Source organism: Nannobrachium achirus (assembly GCF_963921795.1).
Source record: "Nannobrachium achirus genome assembly, chromosome: 10".
NCBI lineage: Eukaryota > Metazoa > Chordata > Actinopteri > Myctophiformes > Myctophidae > Nannobrachium > Nannobrachium achirus.
Window position 1 is genome coordinate 34,985,626 of NC_137819.1, and position 16,375 is coordinate 35,002,000.

Genomic DNA, 16,375 nt, shown 5'->3' on the forward strand with positions numbered 1-16,375 from the left:
GAAACACACCTACAATTAATGGCTTTACCTATGGTTTCAGTCATACCCATGAAAATGTCTCCTTTGAAAAGGGTCTATTGGAAGACAGATATCAAAAATGTATTTAATTGAAATCAACCCATTTTCCAGACTGTATGCAGGGAAACAAGGGAATGATATTTTGTTTCAAAATCTGATTTTTCAACAGGCTGACATATTTTCATCTGTACAATAATTTTCTGATATGATCCGATATTGTTGGAGCCACTTGTTAAGATGAACTTATTTAGCATATTTGCAGATGCATTTTGCATTGCAGTAACATACAGACACTAGTCATACTTTAAGTTTGCTTTTCATTTATACTGCTTTGCTTTTATCTGTCTATCTCGTCTTTCTGCTTCTGTTTTTGCAGCCTGTTGGCAACTGGATTACTATCAGTAGTCACACTTTTGAATGTGTTTGTCTTTCATCTAGACTAGAGAATGATATTCTAATAATACCTATGAGACTGGTAAAGGATGATATCAGGATGTACTGTAGTAAGTCACAGTATTAGCCTAGTTCCAAACCCTGAATCGCTATCACAGTATCTCTCTTGATCATTACATTCTGTCTCTTTCACTTCTTCCCTTTGAGTCTCAACGTTCCTTTATATCGTCGTATTATTATTAGGGTTAATTTGTACAATGTCTTGGAATTGTTGTAAGTAAACACAACATATTTCACCAGAAAAGTCTTAGTTTTTATTTAACTCTTAAGAGTTTCAAATCGGAAGGTTTTGCAGTATCACTTAACACAGTTTTCTTCATTGAAAGTGATGATTGCTGCCGTACTCGTAAACAACATACAGAATACATTTAACTTCTTTATTGATGCTTTATAGAAAACATTTGAAACAGTAAACACTCACAGAAGTGGAGTAGATGCGTGCTGTCTGGCATTGTTATAAAATAAAAAGAAATCTCTTTTCAAGAGCATATAAATACTTATACAATTAGGAGACCTTTTGCCTCTCCTATTTGTTAAATACAATGGGTAAAATGACCTTTTGGTGAGCAATTTCCGATTGCCAAAGAAAAGCTGTTAATCCATTTACATGGCCATCCTAGTGAAGGACCTCCAGAGAGCAGCCAGCTGCTCCTTCACGTCCTGGGCCTTGGTGTCCAGAGTCCTCCTCAGCTCCTCTCCAAAGGGGGCCAGGTTCTGCTGGAGCTCCTGGGTCTTCTCGGCTAGCTGGCTCTGGAAGCTCTCAGCTCTCAGAATCATACCCCTCTGGAACTCCTCCAGGCTCTGGTCAATCTTCTCCTTGATCTCCTCGCCATAGGGAACCATGTGGGTCTTCAGCTCTGCCATGCTCTTGTCCAGGCTGGCCCTCAGCTGCTCAGTCTTCTGGAGCAGAGTGGCTCTCAGGGCGTCCGTATCCATGGCCTCGGCGTAGGGGGTCACCTCTCTGCTCAGCTGCTCCACCTGCCTCTGGAGGTCTGTGCCCAGCCCCTCTGCGTAGGGCTGCAGCTGGGCGCTCATGGCGTTGAGCTCAGTCTCGACACGGGTCTTCAGTTGCTCGGCCTCCTGGGAAAGCTTGGTCATGAGGTCCTTGGTCAGGGGAGCCACCTGGTCGCGCAGAACGACGGTGAGCTTGTTGACAACGTCGTTGCTCTCAGAGATGAGGGTGCTGTGGACACAGAACCAGAGATGTGATCATTTGAAATCTTGATCGCTATAGGTTTCACAATGTTCTTCATTATAGTTATCAAACTCTCATCATCATCATCATCATCATGCAGATAACAAGTCAAGTTACAGGATTTGTATGATGGCTGCAGTTGAGAGACTTACTTGACTTCCTGTCCCAGCTCAGACTGTTTGATCTTTTCCAGAGAATCCTCAGCAGTTAACGTCACCTTGGAAACATAGTCCCAGAATGCATCTTTCACCATGTCGAGCTGTTGCTGGGGTTTGTTCTGCCGCACAATGTTGGCATTGCAATCTGCTAAATAGATGGTTCATATAAAGTTAATAGAGAACATCATTCACTGTACATTTATGACATGCATTTGCTATACATGTACATCTGGTTTAATCCTCCATCATCTCTTACCGGTGAACACAGCGAGGGCCAGCAGCACAAGGAACTTCATGATTGACACTGCAAATAAAAAAACAATGAAAGGCTGAATGCAATTCCAGAGAGAATGACACATAAAGACACAGCCTACTCTCAGCAGACTGCCTCTCTGGAAGAAAAGAATTAATTGATTTGAATTACATTTCTTTTTGATATCTGCCTTCCAAAAAACCCTTTTAAAAGGAGATTTTTTTTATTGGTATCACAGCTGAAACCAAAGGTAATGACATTAATAGTAGGTGTGTGTCATTGAGGTGTTATGACAGCTCATGTACTGTATGGTAGCCCACCATACATATGAAACACACACCCACAATTATTACTCTAAGCTGTGTTTACAATATCGCTGCTGTGAAAAGGGTGCAGAGACACAATCACAGATTGCTGCAAATGATAGCTGGTGTTATCATTACATTTAAACCGACAACTGACAACTGACCCTTGGGTAAATGGCACATTTATAGGGTCTTTATTCAAAGTGCCGTACAACGAGCATTACATTCCATTCACACACGCTGATGGCAGAGGAAACGAATATGCTCATCAGGAGCAGTTAGGGATTCAGTGTCTTGCTCAAGGACACTTTGGCATGGAGTTGGGGAGGATCAAACCGGGAACCTTCCGATTCCCAAGCAGGCACTCTACCTCCGAAGCCACTGCTGACATCCATACAACACAATCATCATCAACTTTCATGTCTTACCTGTACAAGGCTGCAGCGTTAACAGTCAGCTGTTGAGTGTGTGTTTTGGAGGACTGAGGATGAGTATATATAGGAAGTATAGCCCATAAGGACGCAGAGCTGCAACAACATGGGGACGAAGTCCAGCGGTCAGTGCCCTGCTGTAGCTCAGCCATGCTTCCACATCATAATCTCTGCTCCACTGTTGGACTTTACAAGAAGGTGTGTCAGTGTTACGCTGCACTGACATCATTACAGTCTCATAAATAAGAAAAACAGACTTATTATGTCATGCCATGCAGCCTTACTGTACATGTAATTCCAACCTCTTTCAACCTGGCATCCCTATTTCAGACCAGACATTACTGGTGATTTTTTATATTTATTAAAATGGGTAATAAAGATATATATATTTTATTTTGTCCCCTTCCTTTTATTGGTTCCAACTTTGAAATGTTTCGTTTTATTTCATGTGGTTGAATATAGCTGCTGATATGGTAGCCTATGTTTTATCTCAATACATTATACAAATATAAAAAATTGCATTTTACCAAAACAGATGTAGAAACAACTACATTTTAAACAAATCCTCCACAAGATGAACATAAATTTGAAGAAAGTAGCAATATAATGTATCCTAATGCAATAAAATAATATACACAAAAAACTATAAGTAAAAAGTATAATTTGATTGGTAGGTTTACTAGTGCAGGCCTGATGTTATTTTGCTTTCAGTTCTATGGTGACACACAAACTGTCTGAATTCACTTTCAAGTGTCATTGTGAACATTGACACCTGCAACCTCAAATGCACTATGTCGATTAGTTGCGCAACCAACTTTCTGGCCAATACATCTCACTCAGTGTTAAAAGCTCCCACGGGTCCACATTTGAGTCCATTTCTGTGTCTGAGAAGGACTTTGATCCAATAGTCTCATCTGACCCTGTGTGGTGGTTATCTGGGTGAAGTCCAGGGAATGCTGCTGACCCACCCAGGGTCCTGAGTGGGTCAGCAACAGGATTCTTAATCCTTAAACAGTGATGACCACCAGGCAGTGATAAGGTCGTTGACTTTTAGATTCAACATTTTTTGAGAGACATCTCTGACAAAGCACTCAGTCAGCTGTTTTTTAAATGTCACATAGTGTGATTCCCCCCCCCCCCCCCCCCCCTTCTTCTTCCGGTTCAGGGAGTTGTAGCTGCATGTCACACTTAGGAAAACAAGGAGCAGGATAATAGTAAGACACCTCAGGGCGACATGCGACTGAGGTCGTGCCAATTCTTGGCCATCTGGCCAGTGATGTATATCGGACCAGTTACCCATATATGGAGACCCCTGCATGATACTGTAGTCAACAACGTTATGTCAAAACATGCCCATATATAGGCATTCCCAGATATGTCCTTAATATTGATGACATTGGGACAGGGATCTCCATATATGGGCATAAAACGTATGTTAATTAGTAAAGCCAAGCCGGGCCTTGGCGAGTTAGGGCCTGGGTTTGATGCCTGGGGATCTCCATATATGGGCATAAGTAGTTGTAGTAAACGACCAACTTCCGTTATCCAGAAACAAATGAAATGGTTTCCGGAAGAGGGCGGGTACGAGGCTAGGCATAAGGGGGTACCCTAACAGGGCATCATCTGGGAATGCCCATACATATGGACATTTTATTTATTTGATCCTTTATTAATATATATCCATATACATATATGGACTTAATATTAACGTTTTCGGGGTTGAAATGTGATTCTTTTGGGGATTACAGCCTGAAAAGGTTGAGAACCACTGGCCTAGAATATTACAACTTCACAAGATGACTTACCTGCAGAAACATGTTTGTACAAACTATTTATCTTTTACAATTGAACCAGCATAGACCCCCCCCCCCCCCCTTAATGAATTAAATAATAGAATGATTTTATTGCCCAGGTATGTTGGCACATACAAGGAATATGTCTCTTGTGAGGAATTGGGCTCTTATTGTGTGCACAAATACCAAGGCATACATTTATAAAGGTAGCCTACAAGCCAAGGTTGTATCTGACACACAGTACTTGTGGAACTGAAATGCTTGGTAGAGAGTATCTCTACAAACGTGATGTTATTTGGAAAGCAGACTAACTGAAAAGGGCGACGAAGCATGCTGTATTTACATGATAAAATTCTAGACACCAGAGGATATGACGTGGAGTGATATAAGTGATACATCGTACAGCAGGACACGCTACTGGGGACTTTGTCCATCAACGCAGCTATAAAAGTTCCACAGTGACACCTGCGCCACACTCCACACAAACCGTGCCGGCATAGACAAGGATAAGCAAGAGGCCTTTAAGGTGAGACATTTTACTAGTGGACATGATTGCAGTCCATCTAACCATTACTAAATGATTTTTAAGAAATGTTATTTTCATCTTCCTCAGCCAACATCAATCATGAAGGTTTTCGTGGTCCTCGCACTTACTCTTTTCTCTGGTGAGTAAACATTTTGCACGCAGGCAGCTTACAGACATCTGTTAGTTATATTAAATCAAAAACACTCAACTAAACTAACTAACAAACTAATGCAAAGATAGTGTTGTGGTAACCTGTGTGGTAAAAACACTCTGTCTATTCTCTAGCTTGTAATGCCAACATCCTATGGCAGCAGCAGCCCAAGGCCCAACTTGACATTGTGAAAGATGCATTCTGGGATTATGTCGCCAAGGTCACCTTTACTGCTGAGGACTCTCTGGAGAGGATCAAACAGTCTGAGCTGGGACAGGAAATCAAGTAAGTCTCAACTTATAAAAGCAGCATGTAACAGGTCAACCCAACATTTTCACACAATAATTAAAGTATTCTCCAGACTCACTCCATACCTTAGTAGTCAGGGGTGTCGCACCAAATTCTGGGCCCTGGGTACTTTAACTATTGAAAAATAGCAGATATACAAGCTCACAGCGTGGCACCGAGTGCCGCACCGCAAGCTTGTAGATCTATTTTTGAAAGATTATGAACATTTGTGCAAGTCTTTGAATATTTCAAATCCTTCTGAGGTTTTTTGAAAAACCTGGCTATGTTTCTATGTCAGTGGTGCTCAAATCATTTCATGTGAAGGACCCCCAAAATGATATGTATTTAGTATTTAGTTCCAGGGACCCCCCAGAAGCAAAATTTGAGTTACAAATGTTTGCTTAAAAAATACATATATTCAAAGATTTGCTTGCATTTTCATGACTTTAAAAAATAGATGCCGCACTCTGAGCTTGTAGATCTGCTATTTTTCAATAGTTAAAGTATAACATTATTAAGGCCCCTCCACCTTGGGCACTAGTAACTCAGTCCCACTCCCCCCCTTGTGACGCCCCTGTTCATGGTACAATTGTCTGTCCCTGAACAGTTCTAGGATTTCTCAGAGTGCTGATGCCGTGAACCAGTACGTTGTGGCCCTGCGGCAGCAGGTGGCTCCCCTGACTCAGGACCTCCTGAGCAAGCTTTCCCAGGAGGCCGAGCAACTGAAGGCCCAGATGGAGGTAGAGCTCAACGCCGTGAGCGCCCAGCTGCAGCCCTACACAGAGGAGCTGAGGGCAAACCTCCAGAGGCAGGTGGAGGAGCTGAGGAGAGACGTGACCCCTTACGCCGAGGCCATGGACCCCGAAGCCCTGAGAGCCACTCTGCTCCAGAAGACTGAGCAGCTGAAGGCCAGCCTGGACAAGAGCATGGCAGAGCTGAAGACCCAGATGGCACCCAACGCTGAGGAGCTGAAACAGAAGATGGACCAGAGCCTGGAGCAGTTCCAGAGGAGCATTGTTCCCCTGGCCCAGAGCTTTCAGAGCCAGCTGGCCCAGAAAACCCAAGAGGTCCAGCAGAACCTGGCCCCCTATGGAGAGGAGCTGAGGGCCAACCTGGATGTCAATGCCCAGGACCTTAAGGATCAGCTGGCTGCTCTGGTGGAGTCCTTCACCAAGAAGACCCAGTAAAAAAGAAAATACATCTCTGTCATCAATGACCAAAACAAACATCAGACAATTCATCTTTATTTATTTATTGTAGCCTATGTATGCCATCTGATATTATTTTTGTTAATTAAAATATTGCAGTTAATGAGTTCCTGTTTCCCATCAATTTAATTTAATTCTCATATTATAGCCAGATAGGATGAAAAGGTTACTATTGGTCGACATAGTGTGCCAGTTAATTCAATGACACACGTACGTGCACGCACGCACGCACGCACACACACACACACACACACAATATATAGGGTGCAGGGTTTCTATTCATGCAACAAACCTAATCTGTGTTTCACCCGGTATTTGGTTACTGCAATACCAAGACTGATAACGTGAGATCTGTTTGCAATCAGGAGCCTTGGGAACAGCATTCCTCATGCTTAAGGTATACCAAGTCAGTAATCAATATTCTAGTGTCATCCAGTGTTGATGTACTGTAGTATATTAAGATATTTCCTCTTTTTTTAGTAGACCCGGTAGACCCCGCAATGATACACACTGGGTTCAAAATACAATGAACTCTAAAGTTAGAGATTAGTGGAATCAAGAAACTCAGACTCTTTTTGTTTTCTTTGTTCAAAACAAGTTTTGCCATATGATCATAGATCTCCAACTACCAACGTTTATCGACTTCTAGATGCAAGGTTGTTGCTAGTACAGTGGTGGGAATGTGCTAAAAAGCCTGCTTTTGGAAACAAATAATCTCAACACCCTATTATAAATAACTGACTTAAGACTTGTGCTGTGCTGCAATGCATTTGCAATTGTTTTCAGTTTTAGCAATGCAAGCTGGGAGATTTTAGACCTAGAGCCTTACTTGTGAGACACGTTCACATTGGAGTTCACTATCTATATTGCACCTAGAAGTTCCATCTCAATTTCCATCCCGTATGAGGTAAATTAAAAATATGTTCATTCCATTGTTTTAAGAAAAGCTTTTAACTGTAAATAGGGGCATACAGTAGTTATGACTAATAGAAGCAGGTGCCAGAGGTTTAAAAAATAAACACATACACATTTAAACTGAAATATAAAAGAAAAAACTGATATATTTTGTAAGAAATGGCATTTATGTTTTCCAATAGATATATACATGTAATATATACCATTCATATATGTACCATGAGGAAAAACTATGTAAAAACTAAACAAACTTACAGTGACAGATTGTGAATCGCGATCCTTCCCCTAAACAAAGCTCCATTCAAACAAGGAAATAGAACTTGATTTGCTTCATGCCAAGACTGACTTTTACAGTACAAAGAAAAGGAAGAAAATAAAAAAACAGGCACAGAACTAAGAGAAAAACAATGAGCCTGTATTTGGATACTTTCCAAGGAACAATGGGTTATGTTAAAGTCGAGCTGAAATGACAAATGTGTTTTAAGGTAATCTCACTAATCTGCCATAATACCGGGGACCGACCTATTCAACAATGTGCTTCCTTTTCCCAATTTTTATTTTCTTCTTTAGACACACATTTCCTGATTGATTCATGTAAAACAAAATGTATGACATGCTTATATCAGCAGGAACCAAACAATTGTCAACCAATAAATTATTACAATTCCTCATAAATCAATGTTTCACAGAGTGAGATAAGAATCATTATGCTAGACACTAGGGGTGTTGCTGTATGCAACAAACTGTTATTTTACAGATTAAACGGTACACTAAAACAAAAACATATGCAACATAAAAAAGGTTTTCCCTGTGCATTTCAAATAGACCACTCATAGACAGTAATATGCTGGAGCACTCAAGTCTGCACATTAATTGCTGCGGGTGACTGACTATTGACAGGCATCTTCCTCAGAGTTCACCGTCTTACTTTGGGTCATCTATTTGATGCTTGTATGCCGTCCTTTAATGTTAATCACCAAAACCCTTTAATTTGAAGCTTGTCTGAAGCACATTGAACTTAAGGAGTAGTTGTTCAACCCCAATTTCAACAACAATTTAAAAAAAATATTATTGAACTCAAGTTTCCATGATGTGAGTAATCAATAGAAAATATTTCATTTTGCGGGTGAACTACTCCTTTAATGTTTGGGGTTATATAATATTTCCGAAAGCATTTGAGAGAAATGGACAATTCAGTAACAGAATTCCCATTCAGCGCTGCTTTGTTTAATATCCTTTTATGGCCCAGGTGGCCTCCAAGCGAGTCATGGACTAATGGTGGCTCACCATGCCTGAGCTCAACATTCATAGGTGGGTGAAAGACCAACAGATAGCAGGAGGTCAACTGCCCCATCGCTGTCATTGGCTTAGAGGGGCATACAGTAGCTCCCCACTCGTTCTCCCTATCCTGCTTTAATAGCACATAAGTCACAATACAGAAGTTAAATACTCGCCAAATACCATCACAGCTCGACTTTAAGTATCCAGGACTGGTCTCTGCATGACAATGTCTAGATTAGAACCACATTTTCACTTTTGTCATAATTCAGTTTTGATCATTTGGTTGATTAATTTTCTTACTAAGTTAAATTTATTTACACATGTATCTTCCGGTGAGTCCATTAAGCACACAGGATGGTATAATTGTATAACATAATAATGATCTTCTCTGTCAAGACAACGGGACACAAGTGGAGGTGATGCAAACACTGTATAGCATTGATGGCATAATCTATACATGACATGTAGTATCTGTCCATAGTGTGAAGTCCTTTTGGAGACCCTTGTCTCCCCTTGTTCAAGTTAGCTTAACCAATGGTAGCCCCAAATCCACATTGGAACTTGTTCTTGCGGTGATTGAGGAAGGAACACAGGACAAGGGAGAGGGGCAGTGGAAGCAGCTTCTTTTCTAATGTGGCTCCCACCACCCAGTTACTATCTATTGAACCTGGGTAGGAGAAAGTAAAAAAAAAGAAAAGAAAAGAAAAAAAGAATCAATACTTGAAATAAATAAGGACAGCATTTCATTTTAAATATAATAATGATAGAGAAAATGTAAACATGCAAAATGCCGCAGGCAAAATTACAAGCCGTACCTTTGAATAGTAAATTGGCTTTAGGTAAATCCAGCTGGTAGCCAAACGATACACTAGTTTCTTGCATACGGGTGCTTGCCTCTAACTCCACGCCCACCTGCAGCTGTGGAAGATTGAGGCATGGGGAAATTACCCTTTGATTTTTTTATTTAGCACAAAATGTAAAAGGAGGAGGCAAAAAGCCCAAAGGGCTTATGGGGCTTTTAAGCCGTGACATCATTTTGTAGGCAGAGGAGAATCTGCCCCCAGATCATTTTCTGTCCCTCGCTATTTTCAACAGATCCGAGACAAAAATAACGACTAAAGTATAATTCTAACACTTTCCTTTCAACAACAAAGAGAAGAAAAATGTGTAAATAGTAAAAATAGTAAAAAGATTCACGGAAACTGGGGGCAGAAATTCTCCTCTGCCTACAAAATGATGTCATACTTAACAGCCCTATAGGAGGCCGTAACAATATTAAAACAACTATCATGGTGAATAGTTTTTGACATTCACAAATATGTATATACAAGGGTACACACTGTCACTGTTACAAATTTAAGTTGCTGTCACTCCAATAATTGCGATTAATTATTTAATTGAGTGTTTGGCATTGGATATTGGGACAAATTAATAAAATCATTTTTTGTTTGCCTTTTAGGCTTTGTAAAACATTTGAAAAATTGCAGTGTAGATATGACAAATACATTAAATATACAAATAAATCATTTACCTATTTGATAATTTTATACATCTTACAATCTTACAACGCGTCACAGAATTATTTCTGCAATTTTTAATATTTAAAATTTGAAAAGATTGTTCAACAGGGAAACAATTGACGATTATGCAAAGATTATTGCTATTATCTCAAATAATTGCGATTGGAAGATTATGTATTAATTTTGAGGCCTAGTGAATAGGTTCACTTCATGCAAACAAGAGACATTGAGGGCTGAGTAATACCTGATCATTGGCTCTGTGGTAGTATGAAGCATGAGCCCCTGCGCCCCCTAGTGTCAATGTGGCAACATAGTTACTGCCTAGAAGAAGAGGAAAATGACATTAAAACAATGATCAAATGAACAAATCCACTGAATAATAATTTCCTCATAACAATCTATAACACATTAGTAGGAAATCTAAAAAAAAAACACAACACATTTAAAAACCGAAAAGGGGGCTTTAAATGGGCCAGAGATACATTAAAATACACCAACACATCAGCTCAAATAACAACTGTTCTTAGATTGCTACCCTCACCAACTTGCTCCCTCCCCTACTTTCTCTGTAAATATATAAAATATATATATTTCTGCTACTGGAGCTTATAACGTTAATGTAATGTGATGAAGTGGGTACAATGGACCACAATGCCCTCCAAGTACTACATGTATTGTTAAACATGTTAATGAAGTATCCAATCAAACAAAGCTTGCACCCTGAAGGCGGCACAGTGTCTGGACCAGCATTTTACATGCCATCTTGGTCAAGACTTTTTTGTGATGCTCTCTGGAAGGGAATTCCCTTCCATGAGCACCAGTTGTTTGAGAGATACCAGTAGCACTCCTGCAACTTCTCTCTTTACGTTTAAAAGCAGATTTAAAGTGCAAGGACACTTTGGTAGAGGTTTGGGTTGTGTCCTTACCTTGCCATAAGTAAAGAGTGTGACTTTGAGAGCTGTTTCAACGTACAATGTAAGCACATTTTGAATGATACATTTCTAATCAATGGAGGAACTAATTTTGATATCTCGTCCACCTTTGGAGTTACACTGTGGCAAGGTAACTACACAACCCTAACCTCTAGTTTTCTGGTTTTCTTACACTTCATTAAAAATAATAATAATAATAATAATAATAAAAGTAACACAGTTTTAGGACCACTAACTGATCAATGACATTAGCATGCATATGCTAGATTGGTGAGATGTAGCTCACCTGTGTATCTGCCAGCTAGGGACATGACTGTGCCTTCCTCTCCTGGCCTGCGGTGGTAGACTAGCTCCCCTCCCAATGCCAGGGCAGGGGTAAGAGACTGGAGGTAGTGAGCGACGACAATTCCTAAGAAATACAATGAAGTAAAATAAGTGATGTTGAGCTTTTAAATAAAGTGATTTGTGTTGTTTTTATAATCTTACTTGAAGGGTTTCAAATAGCCACCAACTGAATGAAGACTCCAGGAATTAAGGTACCCTTTTGCAGGTCAGTAGATACATTCATTCTGTTTTAAATTAAGAGTTGCCAGCTCCATAATCATAGTTCTGATGCAAGATTTTTTAAAGCAGTCTTGAATCATGGACAGCTGAAATGTTTGTTTTTGTCTCAAATCAATTGAGAATGTGCATTGGAACTACTGCATGTTGCCTTTTTGTATAATGCCTTAAATAGATAGTAGGTCAGGCATGACCGTAGGTTGCAGTTAAAAATGAAAACTGGCACATCTTGTCCACGTATCCGGCTATCCGCGTATCTCTGTAGGTCACGCCTGACACTGTGGTTCCCCTGTATCACAGGTCTATGGGTTTGTTGCTCTGACATCATGCTCTGACATCACTGTGATGTCAGGGGAACCAATCTTTTAACAGAATGGGTTTGCCGCTCTGACATCACTCTCTGGCTTCACTGTGTTGGCACACTAACAGAATCCCTTTATGCCCATATATGGAGTTACCTGATGTCATCAATATTAAGCCCATATCTAACAGGACTTCATATGGGAATGCCCATATATGGAGGCCACATCGGCCACATACCACACTAACAGAATCCATATATGGCCAAGACAGCCCATATCTGTGTGGCTGGTTTTACAGACAGGGATCTCCATGTATGGGTATGATGTCAGATGTCATAGACATCATAGGACTTTCACATAACGAACAACTGAGTAAGCATGTTTGGGCTCTCACAGCATATCTTCATCTACAGTACATGGATCTCAAATTCAATATATTTCCAGTATTTTTTGCTTTTTTTTTAATATATGAACATTTTTCAACATGGAAACAATTATGACGATTATGAAAAATAATCACGATTATGTCAAATAATTGCGATTAGACGAGTATGTAATAATTGTGACAGCCCTATGTGTGTGAGAGTGAGAGAGAGAGACACTGCTGACCTACCAGAGCCTACAAGGACATCTGGGTTTCCCAGGGTAACAGCTGCAGTAAAATCCTCCCCTCTAAACTCAGCATCACCTTGCCAGTTTACAAACTTCTGCTGCTGTGTCTGAAAACAGAACCATAACAGACATTTTGTAAAAGAAAAGACAATAATGAATATGGCTTTAGACTAGAGTACTGCAGAGCCTTCTGTGATCCCACCATTATCAGACAAACACAAAGAACAAAGGAGGACAACAAAAACAACACATTTAACAACAAATGTGACGCTCAAACCCGGTTAAATAAAGGAAAAGGCAACAGCAGAAGGTCTTAATACCTGGAAGGCCAGTTTGGAACGTATTCTGTCTGAGATCTGGTGGATGATCTGGGCATTAAGGCTGCCGCTGTTGTCCATGTCTCCCACAATCACTGGAAAAGACTGAATGCCAACATACAGATGAATGGTTTTGCAAAATAAGATACAGAAATACAGTTAAATATGCTGTACACAACTTGTATGTACATTGTACAAACATGCATACATATTAGAAGTAGTTGCATACCTCTGCTGGACCGGTCTGCTTAGATCCAACATACGTGACACCAAACCTATAGCTGGAATCCGCCATGGTGCTCAACATCACTGTATGATTCACCTTACAGATGAAAGAAAATACACAGTTAAACACAGTTATTGATCAAACAACTAATATAAATCTTACACCCAGCCTGAACTGGCAAAAAAAGAGGAGCTGAAAACAAATTACGCTAAAATGACTTTGCTAAACATGACTATCACGTGCAGAATTTTTTAAACACAATTCAGTTCACACAGTTCATTCTTGAACTGTTCCATGGCAATGTAGACAAACGTGTGTATTACTTGTTCCACAATATTTGCAATACAAATCTGTACATTGCCATTAACAAAGCAAAATAACTTTGTGAACATTTGTTGGCAGAAACGGACCGCTAAGTGTTTCTTTTTTTTTTTTTACTTTGTTTATTTGATTTTCAAATGAAGCATTTAAGGCAATAGTGGTAGAAACTTAAGTGTTTCTGATTCTAAGCTGGTAGAGATCCCTGGTGAAATGTACTGACCTGGAAGTGATTACTGAGGCCCTTGTTGACCACCAACCTGACACCGTCCATCTGGTTAGGGTAAACCTCTGTGAGAGACAACGTGATTAGGGGTTGAAACGTGAAAGAAGCAGCACAGAAATGTTCTACTTAACACACTGGATGCCGTTGATTAAACAATGATTTAATCGCCGAGTGCCACAGTATTTGATTGATTTTAGCTTATTTTGGAGGCTCAGAGTAAAAGTAGTATTTCTGGCATTTCCGTGCTTTTGTAACGGCCGGTAGAGAAGGGCTCGTTTTAAACATGAACGTGATCTGGGGTTAGATAGATAAATCCACTTTTGTGAATCTCATAACACTGGCCTGTATTGGGAAACAGGATTTCCTGATCCCTCTAATCTCCCGAATTGGAGTGTTTCTCTTCAGCCGCGGCTGCCCCAGACAGCAAGCTACGATTTAATACAAAACCCTATCAGACGCGTTGACGGCACACAGAGAAGAGACATTCCGTCGTCAGCATCCGGTGTGTTAATTTAACTGACATTGTTGTATTCTAATGTAGCAAAAGTACTGTTGTGTTGCAATAACAAATCTGCTGAGTTTCACTTTAGGGAAGATGGAGAATCTAGTATTCAAAGTCACATACACACTCATCTCCGTTTACCTTTGCATTTCCGATGGCACTCCTCGAATGCCCCTGGGTTGGGTAGTGGAGGTTCTGTCTCTGTCTGATTTGAGGCCACCCCAGCAGCGGGGATGACTGGAGACACCGGAGGCATGGAGAACCCTGGGGGTACGGTCAACCCTGGCCCTGCAGGCCCGGCAGGGGCCGGTGGGGGGTTGGAACCTGCAGCCAATACACTGCCCATTCTGACTGGGGAGAGGTGGAGGGAGAGACCAGTCAAATCACCAGTGGTGTAAAGCAGAGGTCTTCAACGTTTTCAGGCCGCGACCCCCAAAATAATCATATTTTAACTGGGAACACCCCACCCTGACGCGCACTAAGAGTTGAGGCATTACATTTTGTATAAACGTTTCTATTGTGATAATAGCAGATCTACATGCTCAGATGTAGATCTGCTATTTTCATAATTTCTGCCTCTAATATTTGACAATTTGGCCAATGTTTAAATTGTTTTTTAGACGTATTAAAAAGTCCTTAAATTGTCACTTGTGCAGATACCCTCAATACACTTAAACTTTATACTGGTTTGTTTACTGTTGAGTGAGAAAACAATGTTGCGCATTAAGTTAATCATCTGGGGACCCCCCAAAATAATTTGGAGACCCCCAGGTTGAGAACCACTGGTGTAAAGTAACTAAGTACACTACATTTACTCAAGTACTGTACTCAAGTAGTTTTGAGGTAGTTGTACTTTACTTGAGTATGTCCAATACTTTTACTTCTATTCCACTACATCTCAGAGACAAATACTGTACCTGTACTTATAATCCACTACATTTATTTGACAGCTTTAGTAACAAGTTACTTTGCCGATGTAGATTACAAAACATACATTACCCTTACATTACATATACATATTTTGACCATTTGAAAATAGCCGATCCACAATCTCACAATGAGACACATTGTGAGCTTGTAGATATATTTTCAAAAGATTCTGCATAATGATCGAGTACTTTGGTACATTTTGATGACAATACTTTTGTACTTCAAGTACAATTTGATGATAATACTTTTGTACTTTAAGTACATTTTGAATTCCTAACTTTTACTTGTAACAGTATTTCTCCACTGCAATATTGATACTTTTACTTAACACATTTTAGTACTTTTACCACCACTGTACATCTTTCTTGGCGTATTAATATTAATAAGTATGAAAATGATATATTGGCACAAGGCCTCAACTATGTCCAGTGTCAGTAGATTCACACCAAATACGATTGAACATTAAGTAGACATCCATTTGATAGTTCACTGTGACTGCAGGTTGACAATAATTCTATTTTCCCCATTGGATAGCCTATACTCATTCATAAGAGATAAGCAGGCAAAAGGCAAGCAGCAAACCATGTTGGTTTACAACATTGCAACACTAGATTATGAATGGAGGAGACAAACATTTGGTCACTTTGCAGTTTCCTTTTAAGACGTTTTTAATGGAAAAATGGTTCGCCTGTGTCGGTCATATTATAACGTTAGCAAAGCTGCTAATGCAAGCTAAATCAGGTGTGTAGCAATTGTTGCTAGCTAGCTTTCCATTCAGCACAATTAAAGTGTCTGACACTGTTACACGAGACAAACACTTCTCCTGTTCATGTACAATAAATGCCATTCAATCAATTGGCTAACGGTGAAAATACTAAGTCTATTTTTGCCATTTTCATTGAGAATTGACTTTATAAACCAGGTAGCTAATGTTGGTTACTCACGTTGTGATTT

General features: G+C 40.0%; 3 protein-coding genes across 4 annotated transcripts; 1 reads left to right on the forward strand and 2 right to left on the reverse strand.

The window, feature by feature from the left end:
• Positions 1-834: 834 nt before the first annotated feature.
• Positions 835-2,956, reverse strand: LOC308292747 (uncharacterized protein). 2 transcript variants are annotated; one of them, XM_080735166.1, is made up of 4 exons: positions 2,811-2,956; positions 2,081-2,128; positions 1,819-1,969; positions 835-1,654 (listed from the first exon to the last, which is right to left on the reverse strand). In XM_080735166.1, exons 2-4 carry the CDS (start codon positions 2,118-2,120, stop codon positions 1,075-1,077), a joined length of 771 nt encoding a protein of 256 aa, XP_080591292.1. In that variant the 5' UTR covers positions 2,121-2,128; positions 2,811-2,956; the 3' UTR covers positions 835-1,074. The 2 variants fall into 2 exon arrangements, with proteins under 2 accessions (XP_080591292.1, XP_080591291.1); XM_080735165.1 differs by having other exon boundaries at positions 1,819-1,972.
• A 1,653-nt stretch (positions 2,957-4,609) lies between these two features.
• On the forward strand, positions 4,610-6,758 carry LOC308292990 (uncharacterized protein; the record flags this gene model as incomplete). The annotated part of the gene is made up of 4 exons (XM_080735415.1): positions 4,610-4,630; positions 5,220-5,271; positions 5,418-5,568; positions 6,179-6,758. The coding sequence occupies 4 exons, from the start codon at positions 4,610-4,612 to the stop codon at positions 6,756-6,758; spliced, it is 804 nt and encodes a 267-aa protein (XP_080591541.1).
• A 1,102-nt stretch (positions 6,759-7,860) lies between these two features.
• tomm40l (translocase of outer mitochondrial membrane 40 homolog, like) lies at positions 7,861-14,843 on the reverse strand. The gene is made up of 9 exons (XM_080734713.1): positions 14,633-14,843; positions 13,987-14,054; positions 13,449-13,541; positions 13,223-13,324; positions 12,904-13,009; positions 11,714-11,836; positions 10,740-10,816; positions 9,791-9,893; positions 7,861-9,642 (listed from the first exon to the last, which is right to left on the reverse strand). The coding sequence occupies exons 1-9, from the start codon at positions 14,835-14,837 to the stop codon at positions 9,503-9,505; spliced, it is 1,017 nt and encodes a 338-aa protein (XP_080590839.1). The 5' UTR covers positions 14,838-14,843; the 3' UTR covers positions 7,861-9,502.
• Between the last annotated feature and the right edge of the window lie 1,532 nt (positions 14,844-16,375).

Bases quoted from the DNA above. Each gene is read 5' to 3' on its own strand.
- LOC308292747 (XM_080735165.1), bottom strand. From the start codon at position 2,120: ATGAAGTTCCTTGTGCTGCTGGCCCTCGCTGTGTTCACCG. The intron at 1,973-2,080 runs GTAAGAGATGAT...CCATCTATTTAG, and splicing joins GGCCCTCGCTGTGTTCACCG to CAGATTGCAATGCCAACATT. The intron at 1,655-1,818 runs GTAAGTCTCTCA...CTGTGTCCACAG, and splicing joins GAGCTGGGACAGGAAGTCAA to CACCCTCATCTCTGAGAGCA.
- tomm40l (XM_080734713.1), bottom strand. From the start codon at position 14,837: ATGGGCAGTGTATTGGCTGCAGGTTCCAACCCCCCACCGGCCCCTGCC. The intron at 10,817-11,713 runs GTGAGCTACATC...CTCTTCTTCTAG, and splicing joins CCTAGCTGGCAGATACACAG to GCAGTAACTATGTTGCCACA. The intron at 9,643-9,790 runs GTACGGCTTGTA...TCTCCTACCCAG, and splicing joins AGCCAATTTACTATTCAAAG to GTTCAATAGATAGTAACTGG.